This window comes from Mchenga conophoros, linkage group LG8 (assembly GCF_057382185.1).
Source record: "Mchenga conophoros isolate Kocher_MC1m ecotype Shallow Benthic linkage group LG8, M_conophoros_male_GT1.1, whole genome shotgun sequence".
NCBI lineage: Eukaryota > Metazoa > Chordata > Actinopteri > Cichliformes > Cichlidae > Mchenga > Mchenga conophoros.
The window spans coordinates 16,961,598-16,973,186 of record NC_140533.1 but is presented as its reverse complement, the minus strand read 5'-3'; the positions used below and the strand labels follow the sequence as shown (position 1 = coordinate 16,973,186).

The window sequence follows — 11,589 nt, the reverse complement described above, 5'->3', positions numbered from 1 at the left end:
AGGTGAAACCACATGGTGGTGGGAATAAAGGATTTAACATTACTGTTTTCACAAGGATACCAATCTATTACTGAGTAAAATGTGTGTTTCTTGATAAAAAAAAAATATTGTCAAAATTAATTCAAGCTAAATAAATAAAATCCTGAAATCTCATTATTGTGAACTAGGCTCACATTCAGAAATGAATGACAAACACTTAAACTCATTTTTCTGTTCGAGGATGCAAGTAATAAAATAAATACAGACATACAAACAAATAGAACTTGTAAACTTTTGCTTGTGTGGAGAGAGAGATCGCCAACCATTGCACGGTTTATGCCACAGCTGCCATTACAATAACAGTATCGGAAATGACAAAATCTATATTTCTGTAATGGTTAGTTCACCAGTATGCAGAACTTCTTTAATCAAAAATGTAAGTGTATGAAATGGGCATGGACTTTTAGGAACATTTTAGTTGCCTAGGTAGGAGACTTGGTTTGAGTCCACTTCTGCCCCCCTGTGGCTAAACTGAACACCGCACAGTCGTTAGCAACCTGCCCCCTGAGATAAGATTACTCATTAACCTCGTCTTCTCAGTCACTCAGGACACCGGGGAAGTCGCGCGGTACTCTCACTGAGGCATGCTACCGCTCAGCCGTCGCATCTTAGCATGGCAGACTGTAACCACTGCACGCACGAGCGGGCTTTATCCGTAGAGGACGACGTTACGGTGGCGTTTTACAAAGATGACAGCCATGACAAAAACAGCGCCTACGACCGACAAGAGCCCGGCACAAACGACCGGGCACCAGAGAGGATTCATCTGCGGAGCAAGGGCCGAGCTTCGTGCGAGTATGATGAAGAAGAAGATGATGATGATGAGCAACTGGAGGGCGCAAGAGGAAATTCACTGGAAAGCAGCGGCGAGGAGAAAACGTCGTGCCCACCGGCGTTTTGCGTCAGAAACAAGTCCCCATCCCCAGAAGGTAGAAGCGCACGCGCATGCACTTACAGTTAGCATAAAGTAGTCAGCATCCCCCGTTTTTACGACTTTCTCCTGCAGATAAACTTCGTCGTGTGAATAAATAATATACTAATACACAAACAGTGACTTCCTGCGTAGCACCACGTTATACAATCGTTCAACGTCACGTATCGGTGATAGCGGCGATATCACGTGTATGCTATTGGCCTATAAACTGTAATACAGTCAAATTGGATTACGCGCAATTTTTATATAAACTTATAACATCTTTTTTTTGGGAGGGGGGGGGGTATTTGATAATAAAACATCCGTTAAAACAGCCCATTTTCATTGTATGTTATTTATTTCAGAATAAAACGGTAATGTTAAATAAAGTTGTACACCAAATTATACTTAAAATATGATTAAGAAAAATGTTCCCCTTACAGTGATTCTGCCCAGTAGTGAACCTAGTTGACTGGTGAAGCTGGTGGCTCAGTTGTTTCATAAGCCAGCTTAACATTTTCCATCGTGCTATAAAACGGATGCATGACTGTGCACTTTTCCAAAAGAAAAAAAACTAACCAAAAACGTGCCTATTTTTAAACGGGAGGTGGTTTATACATATGGCTGCTGATGTCAATTTTCTAAAACTAGTTTAACTTGTATAGGGCTTGGTCCTGTCTTCCCTCTGGTATAATCCTGTACAAGGAAGAAGGGGGTTTATATTAGAAATTGACAAGGAAGTAAGACATTTCCTCAGGACCTTTACATACCAGTTTTAGTTTATTACTTTTTGGTTACTTTTGTATTTGATGCATAATTGCTAGGGTAGAACAGCACAGGGTATAAAATTGAACTCCCATCTGGTCCAGCTGTACACTTAAGTTTCTACAGAGGTTGACTTAAAGTATGTAATTAAACTATTATGTAGTTAAAATCAAAGAAAATTCCTAACATAAAATGATTCTATGACAACAAGTCTTACAGTACTGCTTTACTGTGACTAAACATTGTCAATCTTCTTCCTCGCCTGTGGCTTGGTACAAAGTTTGGAAAGCAAACGGACTGGTGAGTACAAATAAAAATACTTGTTTAACCTCGGGCTGAAAGTCTATCCCTGCACACGTATCAGTTGTTTCACAGTCAGGGTTTGCAAACACCACAGCCCACAATTTGGCATATCTTTTGTTTGTGATCTTTGCAGCTGAATTACCCAGGCCACATGGGGTTCAATAACATATTCTGCTCCTCGCTTCGCCATCCAATATGGAGTGCTGTATTAAGAACAACATAATACATTTTTATAATTAAAAATGTAAGTGATTTTCCTCTCATGGCCCTTCTCTTACATTCTTTTGTCTTAAGACTTACTTAAACTAATGCCTTCTTTTCTCTTTTTCCACAGGCCCAGAGAAACCAAATAGATGCCCAGGTCTTGGCTTGTTCTATGCTTTCCTGTCCACAGTTTTCTTCTCCATCATCACCCTCTTGGTGAAAACTATAGAGGGAATTCATGCTATAGAGATCAGTGCCATACGATGCTTCTTTCAGATGCTGTTTGTCGCACCAGTAATCATCTATCACAAGTAAGCACAATAGCTGGTTTAAGATTTACACACGCTGTATACTATATGAAATAATTAAGGCCAGTATTTGTTTGTACATTTTCAAACCAACAATCTTTTTGGTTTGAGCAGATTATAATAGGATACAGTCAAAGAGATGGCGCATATCCTCACCTGTAATTTATCTGTCATTTTATCGCCTTTAACCAGATTTACTGACTTCACGGTCCAAACATGAGGTTTACAAAATATTGTTAGAGATTTGTTTTATTCCCCTCACTGTTGTTGATGGAAAAATGTGCATTTAAATTCAGTGTGGGAAAGGGTTTTGAATAATACTCCCACATCAAGTTATATAGCCACCTAAAATTAACTCCCCATTTCATAATCAGAGCTTAAGTATAGTCAAGTATATTAAACAAACCACTTGAGGTGTAATTTTTACACATACATAGACTAATATGCCAACAGGCAAACAAAATATAATCAAACAGATTTTTTTCACATTTGGTGTTACCTTAACCTTGGCCCGATTTTTGGCCAAAGGGAATTAATCTCAAGCAGTTATTGGTGTCTGTCATCAGAGAAAATTTGAAACTGATATCTTAAAAACTGTGGACCCTAGACTATTAATAGACAGACAGACAAACAGAAACGATTAAATGCTCCCTCCCTTTGGGGAAAGAGTAAATCTAGCTTGTGCCCATACTTGTTATTAATCTCTGGCTCTCTTCCACAGCATATCTTTTGTCCTGTCTTCCTCCTCTCACCCCAACCAGTCACGGCAGATGACTGCCTGGTCCTGCCGTAGGTTTCTTCCTGTTAAAAGGGAGTTTTAACAGGAACAGTGCTTGCTCATAGGGAGTCATATGATTGTTGGGTTTTTCTCTGTATGTATTATTGTAGGGTACCTTACAATATATAGTGCCTTGAGGCAACTGTTGTTGTTATTTGGAGGCGTATAAATAAAATTGAATTCTTTTTTTCCCCCTGTCAATTTATTCCACTAGCTTGGCTTGATTCCTTTAATACTGAGAAATATAACTTAAAAAAGGCATTGAACCTTCTCACCCATCCTTCTGTTCATCCTCCACATACATTTTAACTTTGATTTATCATTTACAGATCTGTCTCTCTTCCCTGTTTTCAGCAGCATCCACTCATGCATCCATCACTGTCATTCCCACATTACCTAAATGTATCATTTTCCTTAGCCATCCACTAATTTGTCATCCCTTAACTCCCTACGGTACTTGCATTTTCTCCATCTGTCCCTCCCTGAAATTTCAGTTTATTACTTCCTCTATCAGTCATTGTAGTCATCCTTCCATTCAGCCATCCCTTCATCCATCATCCTCATATCTGTGCTCCTCCAGGACAGGTTTTCTTGGTCCCAGAGATAAACGTTTAGTTTTGATGCTTCGGGGTTTCCTTGGTTCCAATGCCATGATCCTGCTCTTCTATGCAGTTCAGCTGATGCCGCTGGCAGATGCCACCGTTATCACATTCAGGTGAGAGCTGCTTCAAAGCTCATTTATTACAGATCACTTCAGATTATGTTAACACTACAGATGCATTGCATCCTCCTTGAATTCATCAGCTACATTTACACTTTTTCCATGCTTTTTTTTTTCCTTTTTAACTCTTTCTCTCATTGAACCCTGCCTCCAGTAATCCAGTCTTTACCTCCCTCTTGGCTTGGATCTTCCTGAAGGAGAAATGTACAATCTGGGACTGTGTTTTCACTGTTTTTACCCTCACCGGAGTCATCCTCATTGCCCGACCGCCATTTCTCTTCGGCGAGAATGTTCATGGCATTGAGGGCGACTACACGAACCACATCAAGGGGACTTTTGCTGCATTTGGAGGTGATATGATTTATCCAAACATTTACACTGAGTATTTTGCTGAGGATTTTGTTTGCTCTCATGGTCAAGTTGACCATGGCAACCAGGGGAACTGAACCACATTTGGATGAGAGGGTGGAGTGCAAAATGAATGGAGGACAAATGGATATGTGGTAGATAAGATGAACAGTATCTGAAAGTCACGTCCTAATGAAACAGGAAACATTTTGGCAAAGACTTGACATAAGACCTAAGAGATGTATCTGGACCTTAGGATTATCCATCTACTGTTTACTGACACTCAGTTGCAGAGTGAAAAGGTTTTCCAAATTACACAAGAGCCTCCTATGCCACTCTCTAGTGCAGGGGTGTCAAACTCAAATACACAGTGGGCCAAAATTCAAAACTGGAACAAAGTCACGGGCTAACATTAATATTTATTGAAAAATCTTCCTCCAGATATAAGAATGAATCTTTTGTTATGGACTCGAACAAGTTTTGCTGAAAAACTGAATATGGAACAAGCAAAGCCTAACACTAAACGATATATATATATATATATTAGCTGTATAATACCAGTAGGCCAGCTCTAATAGTAATTTGGTATGGCTTCGCGGGCCAAATGTAATTAGGCTGCGGGCCAAATTTGGCCCGCGGGCCAGAGTTTGACACCTATGCTCTAGTGGCATAATGCATGAAAAGAAACCCTGAAGTGATTTAAACATGAAAGTGAAGGGAAAAATTGGCCATGTTGATGAAAATTGTTTGTTTTCATACCAGTGAAGTTACACTGGGGTCTGTGTGGATGGACTTTTATTAGAGTCCGCCTCAAGTGGCCACTCAAGGAACTGCCATTTTTGGCACTTCCATGTTGGCTTTATATGGTATGTTTTTTAAGAGCCAGCACGTTGCTGCTCGACTGAATGCTAAACATGGGTGATAAATTGTTTCCAGTCAATTGTGGCTGGGCTCAAAGCTGTCTCCTTTCTTTTGTAGCAGCTTATTAGTTTCTGTAAAAGAGGTCCATTAGGTTTCAAAGCATGATACCCATATTGGATTCTCACTGACTAACAGTTTGGCAAACTTTTTATGGACTCATTCATTTCGAAATTTAAATCTTTGAATCAGCAGGAATGATTAGAAATGCATAGATGTTAATACTACATAACAATAAGTAATAATGTGATCCAAAATGTCACACGATGAACCTGAAACATACGGGTTTAGGACAACATTTAACCTCATTAATTCAAGTAATTCTATCAGTTTAATAATAGCTTTGTAGCTCTGAAGCAATAGAGCCGAACATACCCTTTAGCTGTCCTTCAAGTCTAAAGTGGTTCTTATGGATTTGTTCATTTTTATTATCCTGCAGATTGATTGATTCATTCTGTGTCTCTCTCAATGGTTAATTTATGTATAGGAGCAATTGGAGCTGCGTGTACATTTGTTATTCTTCGCAAGCTGGGCAAGAGTGTCCACTACTACGTCTCCGTGTGGTACTATGCTGTCATCGGGTTAATCGAGTGCATCATCACCGTATCCGTCCTGGGTGAATGGAAAATCCCATTCTGTGGCCGCGACCGCTGGTTGCTGATGTTGATCGCCATCCTGGGTATCGCAGGCCAGACCTTCCTCATAAAGGCTCTGCAGGTTGAGAAGGCCGGACCCGTAGCCCTGATGAAAACTGTGGAGGTGGTGCTGGCGTTCATCTACCAGTTCATTTTCTTTAGCCGCGCACCAACATGGTGGAGCCTCGGCGGAGCGCTGTGCATAGCGGTGAGCACCAGTGGAGTAGCAATAAGGAAGTGGTATAATAGTTCCCGTAGGAACTGATGAGCAGACGTATCGTCAGTTTAAGTATTGATTTTTTTTTTTCTCTTTACCATCATATGGTCTTAATTTACTTCTTATTTTACTTGTTATTTATATGCAAACCTGAGTGGAAGTTTAAGCTCTTTATAGAGTTAGAAGCAGAAATAGATCAGACCCAATCTAATATGGGGCTGTTTTGGCTTGTGATGTATTCAGAAATGAAGTCAGTGCATCTATACACATTGATTCTAAGAGTCAACCTGTGCAATTTAATGCTTGTATCTTTTTTTAAATTAATCAACAGGTTTAGGTTTTTTTAAAGAAACGAGAAAAAAGACTTCTCCTAAAAACTGTACGCTGATCCCTGGAACTTGTGTGTATATGTACACAGTATAAATACAATGAAGGACATCCCATTTACTCCCCTTTTACTTTAACCTGAATAAAATAGCCAAAGAGAGGATGGCATAACCATATTGTACTAAAAAGTGTGCAAATTTAGATTTTTATTATGATTTTACTCAAAAAAAAGAAAAATGTTTGAATCTGTTCATGCTAAGACTACGACTATGATCGCTCTGCCATCGACAATGACAACAAAAAAACCACAAACTCAAGAAAAGCACTTTAATGCAGTTAGTCACTACAAACAATACAATAAATTCCAACACTGTCATGCTGTACTATTTTCTCAGGGATTTCTCAGCAGGGTGTGATGTTGGTTAGCACTCCTAGTGCTAGTCAGTGGACCACTTGTATGTCCTCCCTGTGCATTTTTCTCCAGGTTCCCTGTCTTCAACTTTGCAGCCCAACCTCTAGCTGTGCACTGTGCAATATTTAAAGTGCCTTATGTAGGAAAGCTTTCCTTAATAGAGCGGCTCAGTAACCAGTAGCATGTCCTAAGATACTCTCAGATAACTGTGCAAATACACATGAAAATGAATAAGAATTAGGGTGCTAAGAGAATTTTGTAGCTAAAACACTAAGCCCCACCCCTGCGATAGGCTGCACTGATTTCTTTATCAACACGAGAGTCAGATCCTGTCATCACCTTGTGCCATTTTAGCAGGCAATTAGTGCATAATCAGTTCAAAAATATATTTTCTGTGATGCTCGAAGTGGGATGTCATTTGCGCTTTGTCTCTGCCAGAGGGCAGAGCAAGTGTGAGTAAGCTGTCACAATAATTCAGCAAATCAGCTGGTAAACAACTGCGCACAAAGATCGCTTCAAGTGTCTTACAATGAAATCTTGCTCATTTATTTCAAGGAGGTAAAGCTAAATAATGAGAGGTAAAACGGCACAATGAAGTGCAGTTTTGTTAATATAACCGTGCTCAACCCCTCATTACTCAGGTGAATATCTGCAAACAGTTAGACTCAGTCTTCTATATAAAGGCACATGTTCTGGTTTTGGCCTAGTAGGGTTTTTTCTTTTTCGTTTCTTTGTTTTATTTTAATGATAGCCTTAGCAACTCAATACTAGCATCTAAGATTCTGGACGTTTGCACTCGCCCTGTGATTATAAGTGGATACATTGTATCTTCAGTCCAGAGGCGTTCAGCTGGTAAAGCAGTTTTGGGATTTTTAGTTGATTTATAAAATTCCAGCAAAAGTTCTAGAGACTTTAAATATTTTAAAGCACAAATATAAAAGCTTCTCTGCTAAAAGCAGTAGTTTGTTTTTTTCTTTCACGCTTAAAGAGTGTTTTTTCTGCCTCTGATGTATGATTTATGTCTAGAAATCTCCCAACTCTTGAGCCACGATCGCCCCATTGGGTCAACACCCATTCCTACTATAATTATTCCACTTATGCAGTAAATGTTAGTGTGCACACTGTTGCTTCTATGCAATGCGACAACTATTTCCTTGTGTTGTATAAGAAGTCCAGCTGGCTCATGTTGGTCCTGTAGGACATGACACAGTGAGCTGTAGAAGACTAAAGCAACAAACTTTGTGTGCAATATAAAAATGCATTTTATCTACAGAATTTGCTGTGGTTGAAGTAAATCCCAGCCGTGCTCTGAGATATTATGTAAAGAAGAAGAACTCAGTTTTATTGCCAAAATTAATTACTGATTCAAAAAAACATATTAGCTGTCTCACTCTGTTTTTTTTTTTTTTTTTTTTTTAAGGAACTAGTAGAAAATAAAGGCACTGTGACATTTGTCAGTTGTTCATGCATGTGACGGTCACATCAAATGTCCACAAGTTAATTTTCTTAAGTGTGTTTTGGTTTTACATTGAATTTATTATTATTATTATTATTATTATTATTAGTTTAAATGGCATGAATGCTGGTAGTGTGAGCACAATATGTTGTTTTTCATGAGCTGGTAAGGTGAACAGTCTCAGGACCTACAAGCCTTAAAAACCTACTGAAGCTGTTTTTATACTATTATTATTATTATTATTATTATTATTATTATTATTATTTCTGCAATGTTTTACAGAAGCTCAGATGTATGTATTTCCACACAGTGATGAATAACTTTTTAGTATATTATAACTTGAAAATAAATCTTATTTAAATTTATAAGTCTTACCCTCTGCCTCCTGTCTTTTCTCTCATAAAGCACTTGATCATCACTTCTTATTAAATCATTTAAATATGACAGAAGTTTGCGGAATGCACCCAAACTGTGTAGAGGTTTTGTTTCTACTTAAACTATTGTCCAAACACCCGTGGTGTTAGCCATGATGCTCCACTAACGGCTCAATAGGCGACAATGGTACAAACCAGGCCACGGGCAAAGAAGCTTTCAACAAACCACTGAGTCAGGTAGCTGTACTGCTCAGAATAGCACCTGGCTGAGTGAACACTTGTGTGTTCATACTGTGGCTTTTGTTTATCACACAACACACAGTTGTGAGGGCTGTGTTTTTCCATGCATAATAACAGAGTTGCATTGGTACCACAGTAGAATTCATATCTTGCAAAAAGCAAAGACTTGTGCCTTGGGTTTAGGCACAGTTGCAGGGTAATTCTTCAGCCAGGCACCGAGCTAGGTGAAGTGTGAAAAGGCTGAACTAAAACAGAGTAGCTCTTTGTTTTTGAGGTAAAGAATAAATTGGCAAATTAAAGGCAAAAAACGCCCCAAAGAGGCAGTGTCATCCAGCAAGATATCTGGAGAGATCCAGCATCTGGATAAATATGTTTCATCACAGCAGCAGATGGCTCCGTTTCCACTCTGCTATTAGTTGCGTTTGTGCTTCAGCTACAATCAGTCTCTTCATTATGACATCACCGGGACAGCAAGACGGTCATGCATATGTAACGGTTATGTTCTGACGGCAGAGGGCAGGATCCACAAAAATAAGGACGTGCCCTTGAACGCATCAGTAGTGCCACTTTAAAACTGTGGATTGGTAGACGAGGATGAGGAATAAAAGTAGTCCACTCTACAGTGAATAAACAACAGTTAAAGTAAAAGTGCCACAGGCGCATAGTACGGGCTTCACATTGTGAGAGAGTGATTAAAAAGAAAAGCAATGGTTGTGGAGTACGATTTCACTTGTGTTTTCTAGTGTCTCACAGGCATCAAGTCAGTAACATAATCCATTCCTCCCTACATGGTATCTTCAGACCTATGTTTCAAAAGTCATCTTCCACGAAACACCTGGTCCAGCACTGCAGATGAGATGTATCTACAAAGTTCCAGCACCTGTGGAAGAATGGAGCAGCCCTGCGCCTGCAACAGAATCCAGGAAAAACAGTGCTTAAAAAAAAATAAAAATTGTCGCTGTTTGTTCCGGGCAGTCATGACACTCAAAGCATGCCTGAGTTTGTCGAGGCCTAGAGGCTTTTTTGCCCACGTGCTAAGGTTTCCTGGATAACTCCGTGAGAAATGGGAGGACTTTTCCACAGCAAAGTGAGACTGTGCCCTCTGGGATATGTGTATGTACTGACTGTCGCTTCAGTTAAGCATAAAAACTGTTTTCTTTTTCTTTTCTTTTCTTTTTTTAAGATATCTGAAACATATGTAAATATGAAAAGAGTGGTGCGTCTTTCCTTTATCTGCTTCTTATTATTTATTCATTTTTTTATATTCCTTATATTCCACAAAAATACGGGAGATAATATTCTCCCCAAGAAATCCTGCATTGCATTTAATGCTTCAGTTAGATTTCCGATTTTAATTTTCAAAAGGATAAAGATTTTTTATCAGATTTTAAAGTAGTGTGGGGAAGCTTTAAGTCACATTTGACTTGTTGGAAGAGCTACCCGCTCTCTTTTGTTTTCTCCCCTTTTTTTTTTTAATCATCAGGGAACCAGGGATTCCCAAAGGTTTTGCACTTTGCACGCTCCTGGGTGGAGGAGAGTTGGAGGGATGGAAGGGTTGCACATTCCTGTCGGATGGCATCAGATTTCCCATCAATGGAGTGGGTGAGGAGAGGGGGGGATTGGGAAAAAATCCCTCATTTTCCAAGTTGAAATAGATGCAGTAATACGCTGAGCACGTGCTTTTCGGGCCACCGCTCATTTCAAGTCCCGGGCGACGATAATCGTTTAAAACAATGACACAATCAAGACACTCCCATGAATCCCGCCTTTATCTGTCGGAAGAAAGCATTGCGCGATTCCAAAACTATTCGTCTTTTGATTGAACTAGTGCCTCACAGTGATCCGGCTGTTTCGCCGAGGTGAGATCTCTGTGTGTGAGACACAAAAAAAGGATGGCAGCTGATGGAGCATGCGGACAGACGCTGCACCGGGGCAGCTATTTACCGGAGTCGGCTGTCAAAATGATTTCTGCGATTGCCCCCTGAGTTAAACCAAATGGTCGTAAAGAGCTTTGCAAACGTTTGACTGGAGTGAATCATTCTGGGCTAGTAGCAACAATGTATAGGACATGCGGCATAAATAAGTGAATGACTGGCTACGGTAAGGAACTGCTGCCAGACATTCCAATAGAGTGACACACACACACACACACACACACACACACACACACAGTAGGCCTGCTACAGAGGAGAAGTGTTATTGTCCTCCTGTCTACGGCTCAGTTGGCTAAATGAGGGAAAGCAATGCTGCCTTCAGGTGCTATTGGCCATATTGCAGTTACGGGAAATACTGCGGTTTGGCTTGATGTGTTAAAAAAAAACAGTCATGACGAGAGCAGGCAAACGCATATGCAGCATTTACCTGCATTGCCATTTCAACTGAATTTTATCTCACCTCACGGTGCTTTATAGTTTGAGATAAAGATCCTAAATTATTATAGAGAAAACCCCAGCAATCAGAAGAGCTCCTATGAGCATTCACTTGGCGACAGTGAGAAGGAAAAACTACCTTTTAACAGGAAGAAACTTCCAGCAGAACCTGGGAGAGGCGAGGTCATCTGCCACAACCTGGTCAGGGGTAATGGACAAACATGTTGTGGAACAGATCCAGAGATTAATAATAACTAAAGAT

At 39.9% G+C, this 11,589-nt stretch overlaps 1 protein-coding gene across 1 annotated transcript; it reads left to right on the top strand.

Annotated features, from left to right (window-relative positions):
• Nucleotides 1-511: 511 nt before the first annotated feature.
• slc35g1 (solute carrier family 35 member G1) lies at nucleotides 512-8,706 on the top strand. The gene is made up of 5 exons (XM_085284583.1): nucleotides 512-968; nucleotides 2,355-2,535; nucleotides 3,891-4,025; nucleotides 4,186-4,382; nucleotides 5,785-8,706. The coding sequence occupies exons 1-5, from the start codon at nucleotides 653-655 to the stop codon at nucleotides 6,195-6,197; spliced, it is 1,242 nt and encodes a 413-aa protein (XP_085140709.1). The 5' UTR covers nucleotides 512-652; the 3' UTR covers nucleotides 6,198-8,706.
• Nucleotides 8,707-11,589: the final 2,883 nt, after the last annotated feature.